Below are 24,061 nucleotides of genomic sequence, written 5' to 3' on the forward strand. Positions count from 1 at the left end.
TTACAGCAGCTATTCGGCCTAACAAGGAAAGTTTCAATCTTGACCATATTTCCAAATCTCTTTTGATTTCTGACCAACATTTCTCATAGTTATCTTTAAACAAATTCAAATTTTTGGAGGTCAGATGCACCCCTAGGTATTTTACTTTTTTAACCACATTTAGTTCTGTTTCTTTAGAGAACTCATCTGTTTCTGTAACTGTCAAATTTTTTGCTAAAACTTTAGTTTTTTGCTTATTTAACTTAAACCCCGCCACCCGACCAAAGTCAGAAATTAATTCTAACACTCTTTTAGTGCTAGAGACTGGTTCCTGTAATGTTAATACCAGGTCATCTGCAAATGCTTTCAATTTATATTGTTTCACTCCGACCTCAATTCCTTGAACCAACCGGTCCTTTCTAATCATGTTTAGCAACACCTCCAGAACTGAGATGAACAATAGGGGGGATAGGGGGCACCCCTGACGTGTCCCTTTTTCAATTTTAAACTCCTCTGTCACCACATTGTTTACTATCAATTTAGCTTTTTGTTCTGAATAGATTGCTTCTATACCATTTTCAAACCCCCGCCCCACTCCCATCCCTTCCAAATTTTTCTTCATAAACATCCAAGAAATATTATCAAAGGCCTTCTCTGCATCAATAAAAATTAAGACCGCTCTAGTGTTAAGATTTGTTTGTAGAAGCTCCAAAATATCAATAATGTTTCTTGTATTGTCAAACAAATGCCTACCAGGGAGAAAGCCAGCCTGGTCCTTATGGATCACTTCATTTAATACTTTTTTAAATCTATTTGCCAGGATATCCGCAAAAATTTTGTAATCCACATTTAGGAGTGAGATGGGGCGGTAGTTCTTAAGCTGAGTCTTTTCAGTTTCTAGTTTAGGTATCAATGTGATGAAAGCTTCTTTCCACGTTTCCGGTGCCTTCCTCCCCTCCATGATCTGGTTACAAACCTCCATCAAGGGTTGTATCAAATAATCCTTTAAAACCTTGTAGTATTTGGAGGTTAGTCCATCAGGGCCTGGAGACTTGCCCAATTGGAGATTCTGAATGGCACTTTCAATTTCTTGCTGTGTGATGTTACAATTCAGGATTGTTCTCATTTCCTGGGATATTTTTTGTAATCCATTAGTTTTAAGAAATTGATCCACCTCAGAAGCTTTTTGCGGCCCTTGTGAGTAGAGTTCTTTGAAATATCTCTGGAAACACTTTCTAATTTCCTCAGGTTTCTGAACCATTCTCCCTTCAATCTCTAGATTTGTAACTGTATTAAGTTTTTGTCTCTTTTTCAACTGCCATGCTAGCAGTTTCCCACACTTATTCGCCGATTCAAAGGATCTTTGTTTCATTTGTTTAATTTTCCATTCCACCTCTTGATTTATCAATTTCAAATATTGCGCCTGGAAAAATTTCACTTCTCTTAGCACATCCTTCGACTTAGGCCTAGATCTTAATTTTTTCTCTCCTTCTCTTATTTTCTCCAATATCTTCTCCTTCTTTTCATTCCAGAGTCTTTTCTTAATCGTGTTTTGTTGTATTAGAAACCCTCTCATGACTGCTTTACTTGCGTCCCAGATTATTCTTTTTTCCACAGTGGTATTCAAATTTATCTCAAAATAGTCCTTTAAAGTTTTTTGGGCCTTCTTCACAATCTCCTGATCTCTTAATAAAGTGTCATTCATTTTCCATCTAAAGGAACCGGTTGTATTTAGTCTCAGTTCCACTTTCAAAGCATTATGGTCGGAGCAAGTTTTTGGGCAGATTTCCACTTTTCAATAAAAGGAAAACTTTCATCTGGAATCAATACAATACAGTGGTACCTCTGGTTACGTACTTAAATTGTTCCAGAGGTCTGTTCTTAACCTGAAACTGTTCTTAACCTGAAGCACCACCTTAGCTAATGGGGCCTCCTGCTGCTGCCGCGCTGCCGGAGCACGATTTCTGTTCTCATCCTGAAGCAAAGTTCTTAACCCGAGGTACTATTTCTGGGTTAGCGGAGTCTGTAACCTGAAGCGTATGTAACCTGAGGTACCACTGGTAATGTAATAGTTGTGATATATCAGAACAGAAGACACGGTGGAGGTTGATCCATTGGGGAAAATGGGGCCCTACCCCACCAACCCCTGGTCTCCAGTCCTCCAGGCCCACCTGTAACTGCATCTCCATCTCCTTCCACCCTCCATCCAGGCAAGCGAACAAGAGACTTTATGTTTCAAGCACATGTTCCAGCTAGACAAGAGCACCTGAGGAGGATGAGGATCAGGGCTGGTGAGGCGGGATGTGTCCTGGGGAGTCTCTTGAGGACCAGACAGAGGGGCCTGCATTTGAGACACGTGTGTGTGTGTGTGTGTGTGTGTGTGCGCGCCGAGCTTCTCCTTCCCCGCAACCCACACCTGACTAGTGTGACCTCGCTGGCCTCGCCTGCCTCTTCTCCATGCGGGATGCTCTCTGCGCTCAACCTAACGACGGCGAACTACATTTCCCAGTGTCCTTCACTGCCAACAGTGTCCTTCAGCTCTCTATATTGGACAAACAGGCCAAACCTTACGCCAAAGGATAAACGGACATAAATCTGACATCAGGAATCACAAGACAGAGAAACCAGTAGGAGAACACTTCAATCTCCCAGGACATTCTATACAAGATCTCAAAGTAGCTGTTCTATTACAAAGGAATTTCAGAAATAGACTGGAAAGAGAAGCTGCTGAATTGCAACTTATTACCAAACTTAAAACTATGGAGAGACCTGGTCTGAACAAAGACATTGGATTCTTATCTCATTATACATGACAAAGCCATTTTTCACCTTCTCACCCCTTGCTTTTTCCTGTAAGACCTATTGCAGTCGTTAAGAGTCGTCAACAGGCTCATCACAGCTATCTGCCAATCACCCATTCCCACCACCCTTCTGAGTAATACCCCTCCCCACCTTCTCACTATATAGAAGGGTCTGGTGACTTCTGTTTCAGTGTATCTGAAGAAGTGTGCATGCACACGAAAGTTCATACCTAGAACTAACTTAGTTGGTCTTTAAGGTGCTACTGGAAGGAATTTTTTGTTTTGACTATGGCAGACCAACACGGCTACCTATCTGTAACTACATTTCCCAGGATGCACTGGAGCGCAAAACTTTTGCACGCTCTCTCTCTCTTTTTGGGAAGAAGGTGGGTAGCGGAGGTTACATAAGTCCCAGAACGTTGACACATCGCTGCCCCGCCCCCGCGGGAGCGACGTCACCGGCCCGGAGCCCCGCCCTCGTGGAACGTTTGGTAGCCAGTTTCAGATTGCTACAGTCGCGCTGCCGTCCACGCTATTTCCTGCTGCCGCTGGGGGGGTGGAAAGATTCCTGCGCTCTGGCTCGCTGTCTCTCTCCCCCCACCCCAGATTCTTGCGTGGGGGGCCCCGGATTCCTGATCCCCTTAAATAAATCCTGCTTGCGGGGGAAACGACGGACCGAGCCTCTGAGCTGCGCCTCCACATCCCAAGGACTGGATTTAGGATCTCTTCGTCTCCTATTTCCTTCTCCCCCCATCTGGGCATGGTGCGCTGGGGAGGGGGGTGAAGGGGCTTTTCCTCAGCGCTGCTGACCCCCTCCGCCCCCCCATCCCTACCCCGAGAGGGGTTTTACCGGCGCCGGAAAGCCTCCTTCCGAGGGGAGGGGGGGCGGTGCGCGAGGGAAGGGATCCCTGGATCGCATTGCATTGCGGCTGTTGCTCCTAGGAGGAAGAAAGAAAAAAAAAGGCTTTGCTCCTTTTCGTCCAGCCTTTGCCCACTCCTGCCCCCTTCCCCATTTCCTCTACGCTCTCTCTTTTTTCCCCATTTTAATCATCTGCTCGATTTCGCCTCGGAAGGAAAAGGAATATATATATATATGAATGACTATGCTGCCTTGAGGACTCGGATGCTGGCGGCCTCTTTTTAAAAGGGGAAAAAAATCGGGAGGCGGGGAAAATCACCTTGCAGAGGATCTCGAAGAAAACAGCTGCCCCTTCTGCCTCATTTTCCCCTCGACCCTGCCGCAGCATCACTCAAGCTGGAGCATTATGGAGCTGGAGAATATTGTGGCCAACACAGTCTTGCTCAAAGCCAGAGAAGGTAAGAGATTGGGGGGTGGGGGGCGCGTGGTACAGGCGTGGGTCTTTTTCCTGGGCGAGCTGGGGAGGGGGGTTCGTCTCCCCTCCCCCCTTCTCTCTCTCTTCCTCCAACCCAGAACTGGCATAATGGTTTTAGCAGAAAGAAAGTTGGGCTCTTGTCTCCGGCCGTTCCTGTGTGGCGATGGGGGTTTCCTTGGTTTTTCCGGAGCGCCCAGAGAAAGCGTGTGCGCCCGGGGGTGTAACTTTGTGCCCGTGCAGGTAGGTCGTGCCCAGAGGTGGGAAGTGGTCCAATGGCACCCGGCAGAGCTGGAGAGGGATTTGAACTCTGGCCTAGGCCAACTCGTGGAAGGAGGGAAGCCCAGGGGGCATCTGCAGAGAGCAGGTCCGGAATGGTGGACCAGCAAGTATTATTTTGCTTCCCAAATGAAAGCGGCCAGAGAAGGAGCCACTGCCTTCTTTGTGGAAGTGAGATCTTAAAGTAGCAGTATGACCCTAAGCATACTTCTTTCCTGGAGTTCAGTGGGGCTTATTCCCAATAAGTATGTGCAGAATCATAGCCTCAATGCTGTGACCATTATGGTAATTTAGCAGCCTTTAAAAATGGGGGTGGACTCTGTTTTATATTCCAGTCCGCCCCCCACCCCCGTTCGTTGTTTTTTTAATTAATGGGGATAGACAAAATTTTGAATTTTCCCAAGCTTTCAGATCCCATTGCAGCCAAGGACCTGTGGCTAAAGTGTAGTCTTTTGGCCTCTGTACTCCCATCTGTAAAATGGGACTATTAATCATAGTCTATTGTATTATAATGCTTTGCAAGGATGGGCAAAGTAAAGACTTTGGACATTGAAAGCATACATCATCATCATCACTACTACTACAAGATGCTTTGGACATACATCATCATCATCATCATCATCATCGGTGCCCTTACTGGGCACCTTTTGCTAAAGAGAGCAAGGAAGTGCATCTCACTTTGGGGCCCACATAGCACACTGCACCAATTCCTGGATCAGTTATAGAGCACCTGTTCTGCATGCAGAAGGTCCCAGGTCCAAGCAATTGCTGCCATCTCCTGGTCGGAGGGACCCCTGCCAGAAGGCATGGAGAGTCACTGCCAGTCAGTGTACATAATAGTGAGCCAGGTGGATCAATGGTCTGACTCAGTATCCATCAGCTTCCTACGTTCATGCATGCTGCCAGGGTTTAAATGTCATTGGGTATAGGCAGGGCACATGCTTTACACAGATGAGGTGTGTTTCAGATGTTTCAAACTGGTGCTGATGAATGCAATGAAAATAAATTCTAAATTTCTCAGATAAATTGCGTCCAACACAGTAGAATCATAGAATCATAGAGTTGGAAGAGACCACAAGGGCCATCGAGTCCAACCCCCTGCCAAGCAGGAAACACCATCAGAACACTCCTGACATATGGTTGTCAAGCCTCTGCTTAAAGACCTCCAAAGAAGGAGACTCCACCACACTCCTTGGCAGCAAATTCCACTGTCAAACAGCTCTCACTGTCAGGAAGTTCTTCCTAATGTTTAGGTGGAATCTTCTTTCTTGTAGTTTGGATCCATTGCTCCGTGTCCGCTTCTCTGGAGCAGCAGAAAACAACCTTTCTCCCTCCTCTATGTGACATCCTTTTATATATTTGAACATGGCTATCATATCACCCCTTATCCTCCTCTTCTCCAGGCTAAACATGCCCAGCTCCCTTAGCCGTTCCTCATAAGGCATCGTTTCCAGGCCTTTGGCCATTTTGGTTGCCCTCCTCTGGACACGTTCCAGTTTGTCAGTGTCCTTCTTGAACTGTGGTGCCCAGACCTGGACACAGTACTCCAGGTGAGGTCTGAAAATACTGTGTATATCTCTCTCTCTGTATATATGGCCATTTGGTGGTTAGGGATGGAGATTTCACATAGCTCTGCAGGTCAGAACTATGCTGCCACTTATATCAGTGAGCTAAATACTACCATGACAATTAGAAAGCTTTACCTGATGCTCACAGCTCTGTCTAAAATCTTGGCATATTGGGAGAGAGAGTGTGCGTGTAACCTTTGCAGAGCCCTTTGATTATTCCAAGATAAAGGGGAAAAAACCCTAAATCACAGGGAAACAGGTGCTGCAAGCTTTATCTTTCTTTACCTCCTCAACATTGGTATTAATCTTCGCCAAGATGCACCAACACCACCATGTCGATTTGATCCGAGTATCCCTACTTCAGCAAACTTGCTGCTTGGGTCATGTTGATATGTGTGGCGGGTCTGTTGGGATTGTTCTTTTTCGGGATGCTCAGGGCAAATTCGGAGGAAGCCCACCCCTCTGGTACAATGAGAATGTTTTCTTGACCATTGGAATGAATGGGGCATATGATGCAAATGCAACTCATTACTGAAATAATGGTTGTCCCTACGTAACCTTTACAAAACAGAATGTAAAGCAGTTCCAGAATTCCTAAAGGTTTTGTAATTGGGCTTCAGGCCTCTTAGAATGACTAATTTTGTTGGGAGTCAGAGCCATTAGTTCTGTCTGGTTATAGTGTTTCTGAAACAAGGAACACATTTTTTTCCAGGTTTGAAGGGCACTTTTCCTGGAAAGCCAAAATTTAATCCAGGTGGGAAGCATGTGGAGCGATTGGAAGTGGTAGCCTCTCCCATGGGGTCCTGCCCTGAGTTAGATATACGAACAGGAAATGACGGAAGCTGACTTGTGCCAAGCCAGGCCACGGAGCCATCCACTCCCGGATTGTCTATGTTGCCCCGCGGCACACTTTCGCCCTCCAGATGTTGTTAGACTACAACTCCCATCTTCTCTGACCCTTGATCATTCTGGCTGAGACTGATGGGAGTTGAGGTCCAAAACCAGGAGGCCACAGTTATCTCCCCCTTGTCCACAGTGACTGGCAGCAAGTCTCCAGTGTTTCAGACAGATTTTTCTCAGGCCTGTCTGGAGGCACCAGAACTTGAACCTGGGACCTTCTGCCTGCAAGGCAGATGTGCTACTACTGAGCTATGGACCGATCCTTATTTGTTCTACACAAAGTGGAGGTTTCAAAGGACTGTGGGTAAGACTGTTCCATGCCCGCCCATTTGGCAAATGGGCGATATTGTTTCAAGAATGTTTCATGTGCAACACATTTCCTATGCAGCTGTCACTTCCATGGAGGAAATTGCTGTAGCTAATGTGGCTGATTCTCTGAATATGCAAACAGTGGGAAAAACTTGACCAGCAAAGATCACACAATAGGTACACATTGTAAAATGGATGTGTGTGAGAGAGAGAGACATGCACCAGGTGCAGTTTCATCCCCTGAAGTGATACAACCAGTCCCAACCTTCCCAGCCATTCTAGCCAGTCTTAGAAAGCTAAATTGTGGTTGCAAGAAAGCAGCCAAGTCTTCTTCTCAACCACTTTTGTAGGGAGAAGTGGTGTAGTTGGGAGCTTATCAAAGACCTGTAAGAAAGCTGCAAGGACTATAGCTCAGAGGTAGAGCAACTGCCTTATATGCAGAAAGTCCTAAATTCAATCCTGTACATTGCCAGGTAGGGCTGCTGCCAACCTGTGTAGATAATGCTGAGCTACATGAACCAATGGGACAAGGCAGCTTCTAAGAGTGTGTCCTGAAAGGGAATGGGTCTATGTGCCGACATGCTAGAGGCTGCCGCTGGCTAGCAGTGGTGTAGCGTGCGTTGTCAGCACCCGGGGCAAGGCAAGTAATTTGCGCCCCTTAACCCGTGGATTTTAGTAGGGGCAGAGAGCTGCGAGTGCGAGCACGCCCCCCAGGTGTTGCAGCCGGCCCCCTTGCACCCCCACGCTACGCCACTGCTGGCTAACACTTGTGTTGCCTTGCAAATAGGAGGATTGGATTCCACTCTGTCCAAACCTGCGTTTAAATCTAGTCTAAGAAAACCATTGTGGCAGAGGGAATAGTGCTGGATTCAGAAGTTTGACTGCATGATACTGGGCCAATCGCCATCTCTCAGCCAAACCCCACTTAAGGGGGCTGGGGGGTTGTGAGGATAACGTGGAGCAGGACACCCAGCCAAGTGTGTTTTCTTGGTTCCTCGATAACTATCCCAAGGATGCACTGAAATGAATGTGCTTAGCTGTCTCCTTGGTGATGGAAAGCTACAAACATATCGGCTGTAGGATTGAGCTTTCTGCACAGTGAGAATAGCCTCCACCCCATATTTTGAAAACTGTATGTTTTCCCCCTCTCTGTTCATTTAAAATGAATGCACCATGTATGCCTGCAGCTGCAAACAGAATTTTGAATAGGAAAGTTTTTTTCTTGAGGTATTTAGTGAATAGTTCTGCGCAAAAGAGTTGCTGTCATTAGGGCCTGGAAGGAATTTGCCTCCTGAGTTGGCCAGCTTTTAGCTGTGCCGTAGCTGTTTCCTCACCGCCCAACTTGTTCTATACATTTAGAGCACTATTATACCACTTTAACAGTCCTGGCTTCCCCCAAAGGGAAGTATAGTTTGTTAAGGGTGCTGCAATTTGTTAGGAAACCCCAGTTTCCCTCACAGTTCTCACAGTAGTTTATCAATCCCTCTTCCCAGGGACTTCTGGGAATTGTCACTCTGCTAAATTGACCTCCTTAGCACCTATTGGCATGTTTCTTTTAACTAAAGCAAATGGTTATATTTCCATTGGAACACAGAGATGTATATTTCCCCTTCTCTCATGAAATAGCCTCAGAACGTGGTCATTCTTGATGTTTTCTTTTCCTCTCTGCTCATCCTGTCACTCTCAATGCCATTGGCTGGTCTGCTCTGATATAATAATAATTGAGAAAAGCCTCTTGGTAGATCCTAAGAAATGGACAGGCTGCTACAGGGACAGACATTCCTCAAGGAATTAGGTTACACCAGGGCTAACCCATGTGGAGAGGGGTCTTTCCTTTATGGACCACGTGGTCCCTGACCATTGACCATACTTGCTGGCAATGATGAGAATTGAGAGCCCAAATTGTATGGATGGCAGAAAGTGAGATACCCCTGGTTTTAAATAAATAAATAAGTGTGTGTGTAACCCAGTCACTCTCTTGCTATATCCACAGCCTTAAGCATCACAGTGGAACTTCGGTTTTCGAACGTAATCCGCTTCCAAAAAATTCAAAAACCAAGGATCAAAACGGCTGGCAGCAAAGTTAATGGGGAAAAAATGAAAATCATTCAAAAATGGAAGCATTCACTTCTGGGTTGTCGGTGTTCAGATTCCGGACTGTTCGGCTTCCGAAGCGTTCGACAACCGAGGTTCCACTGTACACACAGGTTTCTTGTGGAAACGAACAGCAGTAAAGCAAAACAGTGTAATTTTCTCTTAGAAGTCATCAGTTTTGGACAACAAATTGTGTAGGTTCTTGTCCCTTATGCCAGGCTCTTTATGGCAAGGTCTCCCCCAGCCTTCTCAAGGCTTGTAGGGAACATGTGCAAGAGTGAGTTAACACAAGTTTCCAGGTATCTTCACACTTCCCTTTCCACAGGCCAGTAATTTTTCAATGGTGGCTCCCTGTGTGTGGAATGTTCTTACCAGAGAGGCTTGGCTGATACCACTGTTACTTGTCTTTAGGTGCCAGTCCAAAACATGCCTCTTTACCTAGCCCTTTGGCTATTAAATAATCTATGGCCTGGTAAATCTGGACTGTTGTTATGGTTATTTTATGATTATGCTATGTATTATGGTTTTTTATTATTATGCTGTGTAAATTATGTTCTTAATGTTGTACGCTGCCCTGGGTTCTTTGGATAAAGGGCGGTATATAAATCAATAAATAAAAATAATAGTCCCAAGTTGGGTTCAGCAGCAAAGACCTGCCCTTGCAGGAATCCAGGTGTCACTGTTCTGCTTCACTTGGTGCCCCCCCCATGGCAAAAGGAAAGGGAGCAGCTGCCCCACATTGAATAAAGTTGAAATTGGTTGGCAGTAGCTTGTGGACAACCGAAGGAAGTACTTATTTGCCACAACACAATGTTGATTGTCAAAGCAATTCACATTTCTTCTAGATGTGGCGATTGATTGTCAGAGCTGAATATGAATATATACAGAGGCACCTCGGGTTACATACACTTCAGGTTACAGATGCTTCAGGTTACAGACTCTGCTAACCCAGAAATAGTACCTCGGGTTAAGAACTTTGCTTCAGGATGAGAACAGAAATTGTGCTCCGGCAGCAGCGGGAGGCCCCATTAGCTAAAGTGGTACCTCAGGTTAAGAACAGTTTCAGGTTAAGTGGTGAGAATGCTGCTGCGCTCAGGTCCTGCTTCCCAGCTTCCCACAGGCAACGGGTTGGTCACTGGGAGAGAAAGATCCTGAACTAGGTGGGCCACGGGCCTGATCCTGCAGGCTCTTCTTGTGTTACTGGGTTAATAGTCTGCCCTGGTGTAAAGGCTTTTCCTATGTTCCTTAAGTCTGATCTGCTGAACTAATTCCAAATGAAACCTGGAAGTTTTTCAGCTTTGTTTTATTCTGTGGCCGTCTTCCCACCAATATTCACTCTTCTTCCCCCCACCCCCACCCCCACCCCCCTCCTAGCCCCCTGGTGTTAGCAGTGGGATGAGACCCCTCCCTGTGCTAAGCGAGGGTTTTACTCTGTTGAAGCTGACTCAGATAAGGATCGAAAAAGACCTGCACTCTCCAATGCCCTAGATGCAATTCCGTTAATTAATTTGCATTGCCATTTTATTCATAGTAGTGAGTTATATTCTTCCCAGAGGAGCACTCTCAGCTCTGCTCTCTCGGTGGCCTGCAAATATCTGTACAGAGCAGCATAACTGGAGTGAGGATTTCTGGGGTTTGCTTTTACCTTTTTTTAGGGTGGGAGAGGAAGCCATCAGGAGATCACCGTGCAGCGAAATGCATCAACTCTTTTATTGAGCATCTCATGCATATCAATAGCTGTCTGTGTGGCATTCACCTTTCCATATAATGGGGAATTTTTAGATTATGATGGTGTCAAACAGGGGTGGGGAACCTTTTCCAGCCTGAGGGGCACATTGCTTCCAAGGTGACCTTCTTCAACGCCATGCTTAGAAAGGTTGGCACTCACTCGCAGCCATCCATGGGCATGAGAGCAGGTGGAATGGGATAGAAAGGTGATTCTTGCACACACACCTGTGGGCCTGCGTCCCCAGTGGGGGCTGGTTTTGCCCACCCCTAGGTACGCCTCTGAGCTCAGATCTCTTGAAACCGGCAGCTGCAAACAGATGAGCTTTGAGACACAGCTGTGTAGCTGAAAGTTCTGGTCTGACTCTCACCTGTGCAGCAAAGCTACTAGGGAGCTTCAGGAAAGCCACTCTTTTTATAATATGCTGACAATAATACCTGCCTACCTTTCATGGTGCATGTAAGGGATGTGGAGAATGATGCTTGAGTGCTTTGAACACTCTAATGCAGCCTTTCTCAACCTGTGGGTCCCCAGATGTTGTTGAACTACAACTCCCATCACCCCTAGCTAGCAAGGCCAGAGCTCAGGGATGATGGGAGTTGAAGTCCAACAACATCTGGGGACCCACAGACTGAGGCTGATGGAAGCTGGAGTCCAACAAGGTTTTGAGGGTCTTAAGTTCTCCACCACTGGTAAAAAAAACCACCCCTTGATATACAGTACTCTGTGTTACCTCATTTAGGAAGCCTTTTGTCTAAATCCTTGGAAAGGGGCTGCTAGACAATGTAAAAAGTCCTGGTCTTGATTACAGCTCGGATGTGGTGTTCACGGGTGCCAACTTGAATTGCGGGCCAGGTAAACCCCATAACTGATCACAAGATGCAGTGCAAACACACCATTTGAAAGGCAATGCCCATCAACTGGGGGGCCCTGCACCCCTCAAATATTTTAATGTGGGGCTAAAGGGACCTTAGGGACGCAGGTGGCACTGTGGGTTAAACCACAGAGCCTAGGACTTGCCGATCAGAAGGTCAGCGGTTCGAATCCCTGCGACGGGGTGAGCTCCCGTTGCTCAGTCCCTGCTCCTGCCAACTTAGCAGTTCGAAAGCACATCAAAGTGCAAGTAGATAAATAGGTACCACTCCGGCGGGAAGGTAAACGGCGTTTCCGTGTGCTGCTCTGGTACGCCAGAAGCGGCTTAGTCATGCTGGCCACATGACCCGGAAGCTGTACGCCGGCTCCCTCGGCCAATAAAGCGAGATGAGCGCCGCAACCCCAGAGTTGGCCACGACTGGACCTAATGGTCAGGGGTCCCTTTACCCTTTACCTTTAAAAGGACCTTGGCCTGTAGGAATTGGCTCCTGTTGCAGTGATTGTGCATAAGGCAGTTGGGGAAGAGCCATAGTTCAACGGTTAGAGCATCTGCTTTCCATACAGGTCCTGGGTTCAGCCCCCAGCATCTCTAGGTAGGGCTGGGCAATACCTCAGTCTGAAACCTGGGAAGTTGCCTGCCAGTCAGTGTAGACAATACTGAGTTAGACAATCCAATGGTCTGACTTGGTGTAAGGCAGCTTCCTATGTTCCTATGCACAATTCACCCCAGTATATGCAGTTTGGTTACTTGGCTGGAGAATTGCATTGCAAAGTTTGGAGAAGTGTGAATTTTGAAGGCTGGCTGTGTTTCGGTTTGTGTATTGCTTTGGAAAGTGGGAGATGAGTAGGTTTGCCTTTAAATTTCTCCCCCAGCTGCAGTCCATAGACCAGCCCTGAAACTCCTCAAGATGGTGCCCTGCCTGTGTCCCAGGGTGCTGTTCCTGCCAGCATTTCATAGGATGGTACTGCCAGCTGTCCTCTCTCTGTTCTAGCTCAAAGTCCATATTGAGCCTCCCGTTTTCCATCTGCTTTTGGATAGACGGCCCAAGAGGAAGTATCATCCTTCGGAATACATAAACAGAAAAATCCCCTCTCTATTTTCCCTGCTTTAAAGACTAAAGGCTGTATGTCATGTGAATAGTCCTAGAGACAGAGTCATGTATACCTTGTAACTTCTATTTTGTTTTTCTTATTGCATTGAAGTCCTGCCTTTTCTCCATGGATTCTCACAGCGCCGTGTGTGGTTCTTTCCCCATCACAACAACCCTCTGAGGTAGGTTAGGTTCAGAAATAGTGACTGGCCTAGTGAGTTTTATAACTGAGTGAAGGTGGGCTTTTTTGTGTGCAGTTGGACACAAAAACACAGAGTTCAGGGGGGAAATGTGTCGTTGGAAAGCTGTCAATGTGCAATTTGAAAAATGGGAAATTTGGCACATTAGGCATATGTGTTTATTAAGCATTTTAATGGCAGGCAATGTCAGGGACAGCAGGTACACAGATTATATAAGGGAAGAATGCGCTTAGTTTCCATGCATAAAGCGAATTGCCCAAACCATATTAACCACATTTTATCTGGGGCTGGAACCTCTTCTTCACCTTCATCTTCAGGCAGTAATGCTATGTCAGGACACCTGTAAATACCATTATAGTACTCAATTCTTTTGCACCTGTTAGTTACTGAACTAAAGCAGGTTCATAAATGAATCATCACTGTATTGCAGATATTAGATAAGACCGAGTCCTATGGGGAAACCACCACTGATGCAGGCTATCAGCAAAGTTAGCAAAGCACACTTGGTTAGTATTAGTGTAGGGGTCTGGCGGAGAATTTCTGCTTGGTGGGGGTGTGAACCCTGGTTTCTCAGGTCCTAGTCCACCACTCTAATTGCTATATTACGCTGGCATGAGAATGGCTGCCATCATTTCTTGTCCTGCATCCCTCTTTTCTGGCTTCCCAAGTATTGGTGAATCAATCTATTTGTTTACCTAGAATTTGAAAAGCTCCCTGGCAAAATTGCAATAGAGTTTCTGCTAGTACATCCCTGTCCTGTTCTGTCAAGTTGCTTCTAGACCTTTTGATAAATTTGCTCATCTAGTTTCTGTTTATATCCTGCCCTCTCCTGAGATGCATACAATACAAGTAAGATTACGAATGACCGTAAAATGCCACTATCTGCTTAATGCAAACTGACAAACGTTCTAGCATTTAACAGGTTTCCACCTTGCTCCACGTAGCCCTGAAAACGATTCAGCTTTAAACGCTTACTATCTTTATTGACTTTTATTATAAGAAACAAGTCATATTTGTACAGCATAAACACATTGGAACCCCAGGCCTGTCCATCAGGCGCTCAGTACTATCTCCCTGCAATGCTGAACCCTGGGACATGTCCCTAAACAGCCAAGCTGCAATCCCTCTTTTTTCTTTTTAATGGATTTTATTAAATTTTCAAAATATGCATTTCAAAATAAACATTCTGCACAATGCCATATATCCATTGACTTCCCTTCTTCTCCTTTCATGGGTCATTTTACTTATCTATCATTCCTACATATTTTACTGTAACCATTTTAGTCAGTTCTCCAATTTACATCTTTCAGTTGTTAATCATGCTGTTGAATTTATCATAGTGCTGCCACCGTTTTCAGTTGTTCACACTTCTTTTCTAAATAATCAGCAAAGGTTTTCCACTCCTCTTTAGATAAGAATTCTTGTTCTCGTAATCTGTAAATTAAATCTGCTAATTTTGCAAATTCTGTAATCTTAAATTGCCAATCTTCCTTACTTGGGACCTCCCTCACTTTCCATCTTTGGGCTAGCAAAACTTGGGCTGCTGTTGTTGTGTACATAAATAGATTTCTGCGACATCTGGGAACCTAGTTCGAACTATTCCTAACGAAAAGGCTTCAGGGCTTTTGAGGAAAGTTGTTCTGAACATTCTTTTCAGCTCCTTATTAATCATCTCCCAATATTCCTTAACTTTGTTACACGTCCACCACATATGAAAAAAGGTTCCTTCCATTTCTTTACATTGCCAACACATATCTGATTCTGCTTTATACATCTTAGCCAACCTACTTGGGGTTAAATACCATCTATGAATCATTTTCATATCATTCTCTTTCAGTGTATAACATGCAGTGAATTTTAAATCATTCTTCCAAAGTTATGCCCAATATCCATTGCCCAGTGTGTCATAGAAACTTTAACTAGCTCATCTTTTGTTTCCCATTCTAGTAATAGGTTATACATTTTATACAATAATTTATCCTTATTCCATAATAATTCTCTTTCAAATTATCCATAAATCCTTCTCTCTTTTTTTTTTGCCTGTTTTAAACAAATCATATAATTGATGGTACTGTAAGCAATCTGTAACTTGGCTCCTTACTTCTTCCATTGGTTTCAACCTGGGTTCACTACCTGTAAATTCCAATAAATCTCTATATGTCGACCATTTCCTATCCATATTAATTCTCTTAATTTTGATTGCCTCGATGGGGGATAACCATAAAGGTGTTATCCTTTCCAACAATTTTTTTGTATTTCTCCCAGACTCTATACAGATTTCTCCAAATAATGTGATTCATAAAGCTTTTATAAATTTTTGCTTTCCCATTCCAAAGACATGCATGCCAGCCAAACTTTAAGTTATGGCCTTCTAAATCTAAAATATATGTGTTTTCCAATACAATCTATTCCTTTAGCTGGCATAAACAAGCAGCCTCATAGTATAATTGTAAGTCTGGCAGAGCAAAACCTCCTCTTTCTTTTGTATCAAACAAAATTTTATGTTTAACTTGCAGCTTTTCCCCCTGCCTGACAAATTTATAGATATCTATTTTCCATTCTTTGAGGCAACTTAAGTTGTTGACAATCAGGATTGATTGGAATAAAAATAACATATTAGGTAATACATTCATTTTAATGGCTGCGATTCTACCCACTAGGGAAAGCTTCATCCTTCCCCATACTTCCATCTCCTTCTTAATCTCTTTCCACAGTTTAGTATAGTTATCTTGAAATAGAGCTGCAACCCCTCTTTTGCCTGGCTGTCATGTGTCCTTTAACTGTGTTGGGGAACTGTGATGCTTGCCTTGATGGAAGCAAGGGTAGAAATTTGGGACTTTTGTGCAGATTGAATGTAGCGTATGGCCCCAAAGGATTATGTTAAGTGGCCCTCCAGGGATTGCCCACCAGGGAATGCAGCCCTTGGGTGGAAAGAGGTTCTCCATCCCTGTTCCACAAGCGTAAGAAAGGCCTCTGTCCCAGTTTAGTGCATGGACTGAATGCTCACAAAGTTGGCCCCTCTAGCTGAAAGGAGCTCCAGGTTTAGAGGTCAGCTGCTGGAGAGCAGCCTGTGTCTGCATAGGTCTGCTTTCACGCTCTGTGCAGGGAGCTTCCTAGAAAACATCTGGCTGCCCACAGAGGGCAACAGACTGCTGGACAAGCTCAACCTTTGGTCTGAGCCAGCAGAGCTCTTCGTTTGAAGCTAAGGTCTTCAACCAGGGGCTCCTAAGTGGTGGCTCCCCAAATGTGGTTGAACTGCATTTCCCAGGATCCCTGCTGGCTGGGGCTGATGGGAGTGGAGGGCAGCAACATCTGGAGCCTCCGCCCTTGTCTTAAGTCAGGGGTGCCCAAACTTTTTTCAAAGAGGGCCAGATTTGATGAAGTGAGCACACGTGAGGGCCGACCAAAGTTGTTGAGCTTTTTCTTAAGCAATGCGTTTATGGGGAAACAGGCTCCTGGGCAGCCATTACTCCTTGCTGTCTTACTCTGAATGCGAGGGAGCAATTACATGCATGGAGGGTTGAGTTGTTATTTCTCACAGACACTTGGGAGCTACCGCCCTGGCACTAGAGCAAAGGTGGGGCACCTGTGGCCCTCCAGATGTTGTTAGACCACAGTTGCCATAATCCTCAGCCATTGGCCATGGAAGCTGGAGTCCAGCAACATCACAGGGAAGCACCATCCTGGTTTAAGCTGTTGATTTGGTTTTTTGCTTATCCCAGAGAATCTGTACCTTGTGTCTTCCAGCAGCTCTGAGCATTTGAAGAGGGTGAGCGGGGTGTGTGTGTGTGTGTGATTCAGGGAGGATGGGTTTGTCTCTGCAGCACTTCCTCTCTTGTGCTAGCTTTGAAGGCGAGCATGGCCCTGTGTGCACAGCTGCACCGGTAATGCAAAGCGCAGTCAGAGAGAGCTTCGCTATCGTGAGCAGGTTTGCTGATGTTAACCGGCGGAAGAATACTTAGGCCTCGCTGTTTCATGTGTGGGCTTCACCTCCTTCCCCAAGTGACAGTTTTATTTTACATTCAACAGCCTGTCTGCTTCTAAGATCATCTTTGGCAGGAAGAGACGAAGCGGCTTCAAGTGTTTATAGGCTTTGTGGATTTCTCCCCATTCCCTTCCTTCCCCCCCTTAAGTATTTACAGTGGTGCCTCGCAAGACAAAATTAATCCGTTCCGTGAGGCTCTTTGTATAGCGGTTTTTTCGTCTTGTGAAGCAAGCCCATTGACAGCTTAGCGGATTAGCGGTTTAGCGGCTTTTAGCGGCTTATCGGCTTAGCGGATCAGCTGATAAGCAGCTTAGGGCTTAGGAAAAGGGGGAAAAAAGGGAAAAAACCCCGCAGGAACTCGCAAGACATTTTTGTCTTGCGAAGCAAGCCCATAGAGAAATTCGTTTCGCGAAGCGCCTCCAAAACAGAAAACCCTTTCGTCTAGCGGGTTTTCCGTCTTGCGAGGCGTTCGTCTTGCGGGGCACCACTGTAAATGACACACAGACTGAACAGCAAGCAGATATTGCTGGTGGGAATGTGTTTCAGGGCTTGGGCTAAATGACCCTTCCCGCTCTACAATTTTATGAATTGCCCTTTATTGCTGGTGCATGGTGGAAACTCAGGAACCCTCCTCTTCTAGTCCATGGCCCCTGTTGAACTGAGGCTTCACTGCCTTAGTGGGGGAACCTTTGACCTTCCAGATATTGTTGAACTACAACTCCCATCATCTGGTACGCAGGCTGAGACCTTACCTGCCCGCAGACTGTCTTGCCAGAGTGGTGCATGCTCTGGTTATCTCACGCTTGGACTACTGCAATGTGCTCTACGTGGGGCTACCTTTGAAGGTGACCCAGAAACTGCAATTAATCCAGAATGTGGCAGCTAGACTGGTGACTGGGAGTGGCCACAATTCAAAGTGTTGGTGCTGACCTTAAAGCCCTAAATGGCCTTGGTCCAGTATACCTGAAGAAATGTCTCCACCTCCATCGTTCTGCCCAGACACTGAGGTCCAGCGCTGAGGGCCTTCCAGCGGTTCCCTTGCCCTCCTACCAGATGTCAAAGAGAAAAATAACTACCAAACTTTTAGAAGACATCTGAAGGCAGCCCTGTTTAGGGAAACTTTTAATGTTTAATAGGTTATTGTATTTTAGTGTTCTGTTGGAAGCCGCCCAGAGTGGCTGGGGAAACCCAGCCAGATGGGCGGGGTATAAATTATTATTATTATTATTATTATTATTATCATCATCATCATCATCAGCCCTAGCCTGCCGATGGGAGTTGTAGTTCAACAACATCTGGAGGACCAGAGGTTGTGCAGTCCTGCTTTACTGGGCACTCACAGCACTTTTGGATCGGAGCAACTGAAAGCCGCCCTCTAGCATAGTCAGCACTTGGAGAAGTGACAATGTGAAATGTGAAATGTGAAATGTCACCTCCCGGTTCCCATCTGCTTCATGGGTGTGTTCTTGGTCATAGGCATTCTTGGCTGCTGTGCTTCTGCGTGCAAGTCATTGCTCTAACAGGCAGTGGAACAACCATTTGGCTCGTGGGAGTGGAGTGCAGGGGAAGCGACTGGATCCTCTCCTGTCGCCGGTTTATCAGCTACGCTCTGGCGGGCGGGCCTGGATGATCTTGGCAACCGGATGTGTTTTGCTTCACATTTGCAACGGGGAAGGGTTGCCTGACTTGATGCAGGAGGCAATAAATCCTTGGTTACTGTAGCCACCACATCACTCTGATTGAAGCTGGATGAACTGTAAGGCTAAGGAGGCTGCAGGGCTCAAACCAAATTGGGGCCTCGACTGTCGCAAAATCATGCTGTGGTTGCATTGGCAGATTCCTGCGCGTTCCTCAGAGATTTGAGCTTTAAACATCCATGCAGATTGTAGCACGAAAGCCCTAGGCAGATGGACATCCAGTCAGGAAAACAAGGAGGTGGGGATTGCATCCCTGGAGCAGCGCTGGCATTTTGGTGTTTGAGGTGAATGAAAAAATGGCGCTCCTCCTCTCTGTTGGGCAGAAGGGGTGGGTGGAGATGAGGAACAAGCTGGGGAAGAAAAATTGACATTGAGATTGACTGCCCCGGGGGACCCTGTTGCCTGAGGTGGTCGCCTCACCTGGCCTTATGGTTGGGCCGGCCCCAGAGCACCCTTTGAGAGATGGACCTGCAGCATCTGGTTAAATGCCTCCAGTGAAGGAAAGCCCATCCCTTCTCAAGGCAGTCTATTCCACTGTTGAGCTGCTCTTAACTTCGGGAAGTTCGGGAAGGGGGCTTCCAGATTGTAGTCTGTGATTTGTGAGCTGCTGCATGTCCATATCATCATCATTTAATTTGTATGCTGCCTTTCCATAGTTAAGGCAATGCTCAAGGCGGCTCACAACATGACAAGATTTACATAATTACCAACATAACAAAAGTCATAAACAATAAATAAAACACATCAAAAGGTACACAACCAAACAGAAAACAATTTCCACATAAATCATAAAATCTAACACTGAAAATACATGAACTGATTTTTAATTATATTTTTAGTGCTTCTTTTATTTCTTATATTGTATTTTGACCTGAATTCTATGTAATGCAGTAAAATACAAGATAAGAAGGAAAAGCAGCAGAGGGCAACAAGTTTGCTTCTTCTTCTGATTGACCATACACCAGATATTTGAAGACTGCTATTATGTCCTTCCCCTTAATCTTCTTTTATGCAAGCAAAATATACCCAGCTTTTTCAGACATTCATTTCTGGACCACAACCATCCTGGGCGTCCTCCTCTGGACATGCCAGTGTATCAATCTCATTCTTAAAACGTGTCTTCCAGAATCGAGCACAGTCTGCTTCATTCATTCACCATTTTATTCGTATGCTGTTTTTCAACAAAAGAAATCATGCTTCAAACAGCTTAGAAGAAAGGAAACCTGGGAGAGCTCAGCCGGAAGAGCATGAGACTGTTAATCGCAAGGTTATGGGTTTGAGCCCCACGTTGGGCAAAAGATTCCTGCATTGCAGGGGTTGGACTAAATGATCCTTGTGGTCCCTGCCGACTCTACCGTTCTATGATTCTGTGAAACAGAAATGCAGCTCAATATCAAACCCGGCAGGACAATTGCAGAACAGCGTAATCAAGCAACACAAAAGCAAATACAGCAACAACATTTCGGTGCTATAAATATAACAAGATTGCATTAGCAACATCCAACAGCAAAAAATAGCAAAGGAGTTTGACAGTTTCACCTTGTTTCTAGAAACACCTCTCCCATGATGTTGATCTTTACAACTCAGAGACACAGTATTTATTCCACATCTGCCTGCCTGTATTTTCATCTGAGGCCCTTCCCTTTATCCCTCTCTGGAATGTGGCAGATAATTTGTGGGCATTTTGTTGTTGTCATGTTTCCAGAATTCATAGAAAGGATAATCCAGTTAGGAAGACCATGTAAGATACAGTAAAGAGGCTGCATCCAACTGAGTCCTACTCACAGTGGACCCACTGAAATGAATAAGACTAAGTTAGTCCTGCCCATTAACTTCAATAGGTCTACTCTGTGTAAGACCAGAATTGGCTAAAACCCAAAGTGTTTTCTCTGACTTGTAAGTAGTTTGGCCAAGAGAAAGAGAGGAGAGGGCTCCTGTACCTTTAACAGTTTTATAAAAGAGCAAATTTCAGCAATGTTGCTTTTTACAGGAACACTTTCCTCTTCTTTCCCTTTTTTTTGACCAGTTTTAGCATTTTATTCCAAAATATATAGTTATCTACAATATTCTGTATAGGAGGAAAACAAAAAAATACAAGTATATCAGAGTAATCATACAATAGTAGTAAATAAAAGTAAATCATATAAGTAGTAGTAAATGAAAACATAAATATATAAGAAGATAAAATGAAGAGAAAGAAGAAAAGAATACATTTGCCTGCTTATTGCTCCCGGTTTTCCATGGTTATGCATTCCAGCATTTACAGTGTATACGACTTGTGATTTATTATACCAATAGATGATAAACATACTTCATTTTGCAAAAATAATTATATCAAAATGTTTACTGGCTCTCACCTTAATTATACCACTTAATTTGACCACATTTATTGCTTCCTGTATTCTCATATTCCTTTTGTTTAACATGGGAGTTTAACATGGGAGATGCTTTGCATCTCCTACAAACATTCATTATATGTTCCAGGTAAATGGTTTTTCCATGTGCTCTGGCTTCCGTCAAGGTGTCCCATTGCATCCCAACTGGTTTAGTTATGCTGGCTACAAGACCCAGAAAGCTGTCTGTGGACAAATGCTGGCTCCCTCTGCCTGAAAGTGAGATGAGTGCCACACCCCATAGTCGCCTTTGACTGGACTTAATCGTCAAGTGGTCCTTTAACTTTACCTTTTACCCAGTGGTGTAGCGTGGGTTGTCAGCACCTGGGGCAAGGCAAGTAATTTGCGCCTCCTAACCCCTAACCTGCCGCCGCTGCCAGCTTCTTCTTGCTGCTGCCTGGGTTGGTCTGGTGTGGTTCTCTCCTGCGCTCAGCGCTGTGCTGGGCGGCCGCTGCACTGTCCCTCCCCCAGATAGTCCCTCACTCTCTCTCCGCACCGCACGCCGGGCACCCACCCCCCTCCACAGTGGGCGGCGACCCGGCGGCTCCGATCGGATTCGCACAGCCAGCACTGCAGTGAGAGAGAGTGAGTGAGCCAGGTAGGGCCAGAGAGCTGCGAGTGCGAGCGCCCCCCCCCAGATGTTGTGCCTGGTGCGGCTGGCCCCCCTGCACCCCCACGCTACGCCACTGCTTTTACCAGTTTCTAAGTTGCTTGGGGTGGGGGGTATGATTCAAATGTATGGTATATGCGCAACCACAGATTCAAGCTGCTATGGTTAAATTAAAGGTAAAGGGACCCCTGACTGTTAAGTCCAGTCACGGACGACTCTGGGGTTGCGGCGCTCATCTCGCTCTACAGACCGAGGGAGCCGGCGTTTGTTGGCAGTCAGCTTCATGGTCATGTGGCCAGCATGACTAAGCTGCTTCTGGTGAAACCAGAGCAGCGCACGGAAACGCCATTTACCTTCCCGCCGGAGCTGTACCTATTTATCTACTTGCACTTTGACGTGCTTTCGAACTGCTAGGTTGGCAGGAGCAGGGACCGAGCAACGGGAGCTCACCCCGTTGTGGGGATTCGAACTGCCGATCTTCCAATCGGCAAGCCCTAGGCTCTGTGGTTTAGACCACAGTGCCACCCGCGTCCCATGATTCAAATGTATGGTATATGCACAACCACAGATTCAAGCTGCTATGATTGCAAGCTGCCTATTCTTCAAGACACCAAAGCCAAGACTTGCCTATTGGTTTTTAACTGAAACTCATTCCTTCTGGCTGAGGTTTCAACTGTAGTGGGACCCTCCTCTCCTCCTCTGCTGACATCAAGCTTGGTGGAGGCTGTCCTTCCTTCTGGCTCCTTCTCAGTTCTCAGGATGATGCTGGCACATTCCTGAGGACTTAGAATATAGAGGGTTGCCATGTGCCAGGTTTACCTTGACATGCTAGGGAATGGACCTGGGATCTTCTCCACGCAAAGCGTGCACCCCTGAGCTACGGTCTTTGCCCCAACTTGTCAGCTGGGCTTTTCCTGCTTCCTCCCTTTTGGTCTTTTGTTATGTGTGCCTCAAGCCTTGCCGCTCAGACCCGGCTGTAGAGACCAACTGGGTCTTGTGCCTGCCTTAGGCAAACATCAGAAAGGCAAACACTGCATGGGCCAGCTGGGCAGAGGCACCTGTGGCTGTTTATGCTTGTGGGGAGAGGTTTGCTGGCAGCTCTGTTGACTCTTCGCACAGCCTTGCATGGGCCAGTTGCTTGCGTTTTACCCAAGTGTAAAGAGGTGGGGGTAAATAGATAGCTTCCCTTAATCTGGGCTGGGAGGAGGAGGGCGAAGGAGCCTCATCCTGAGGTCCGCAGGTGCTCTGGAAAGGAAACAGGAATGATGCAACACAATTTTTTAAAAGACAGCAATTCTAGGCATATTGTTGGGAGGCTGTTCCCCCAAGTAAACATGTCCAGAATTGCTCTGTATAAATGTGACGATCTGAAAATTGTCATGGATATGAAGAGGCCTGTGGCTCCTGCTGCTTCCATTTCCCCGTGCGAAGCCACTGAATTTACTCTGCAGCCGCTGTCCCTGCAAGAGTGATAGAGAGAGCAGTTGTGTGTGTTCTGTTTGTACATTGCGCCACATGTGTAGCTCCTCCCTCCCTCCCTCTCGCATGGAAAAAGCCTCACCAGGATCTTCCTTTTCAGAACTGAAAATCAAATCAGAGGAGGGGCAGAGAATAAAGGGTGGCAAGAGGAGGGAAACTGTTCCGGCATAATTTCCTCATGTGCCACACACAGCTAATGATGCAGCCCTTTAGGAGGTGTTCGCCAATGTGGAAGCTGCTCCAAAATGTGACACTCCCAGGCCAGCTCAGTTGGGTTTTAACTCTTCTGGCTAACTGTGTCTTAACCCAATCTCCTTGCATATTGCAATCATCTTTCAAAATGAAGACAAGGATGCATGTAGCCTCATTCTAGTTGCCAGCTGAGCAGTGTTGAAAAATTCCAAACTGGAAGCAACAGACCATTTGTGCATCATGCTCAGTGCTGTCTACTCTGGCAGCGACTCTTCAGGGTTTCAGCTAGGGGACCCTCCCGGTCAAACCTGAAGATGCCAGGGATTTAACCTTGTGCTTTCTGCAGGCAACGTAGGTCATTCCTCTTTGGATCGGGAACACCATGCCATGGTATGGGCTTAAAGGTAAAGGTACCCCTGCCCGTATGGGCCAGTCGTGTCCGACTCTAGGGTTGCGTGCTCATCTCGCTCTAGAGGCTATGAGCCAGTGCCGTCCGAAGACACTTCCGGGTCACGTGGTCAGCGTGACGAAGCTGCAGCTGGCGAGCCAGCACC

General features: G+C 46.0%; 1 protein-coding gene and 1 long non-coding RNA gene across 2 annotated transcripts in view; one reads left to right on the forward strand and one right to left on the reverse strand.

Annotated features, from left to right (window-relative positions):
• The window catches only part of LOC310832232, a 24,989-nt gene extending 21,266 nt beyond the window's left edge, over positions 1-3,723 (reverse strand). The window contains exon 1 of the long non-coding RNA XR_014558176.1: positions 3,631-3,723. This is a non-coding gene — a long non-coding RNA (uncharacterized lncRNA). The remainder of the gene's footprint in view (positions 1-3,630) is intronic.
• Positions 3,267-24,061, forward strand: part of LOC310832090 (G protein-coupled receptor kinase 5-like) — a 78,577-nt gene continuing 57,782 nt past the window's right edge. The window contains exon 1 of the mRNA XM_083713604.1: positions 3,267-4,097. Within this exon, the coding sequence (XP_083569730.1) occupies positions 4,046-4,097 (52 nt within the window). The 5' untranslated portion in view covers positions 3,267-4,045. The remainder of the gene's footprint in view (positions 4,098-24,061) is intronic.

This window comes from Podarcis gaigeae (assembly GCF_964106915.1).
Source record: "Podarcis gaigeae genome assembly, chromosome: 15".
NCBI lineage: Eukaryota > Metazoa > Chordata > Lepidosauria > Squamata > Lacertidae > Podarcis > Podarcis gaigeae.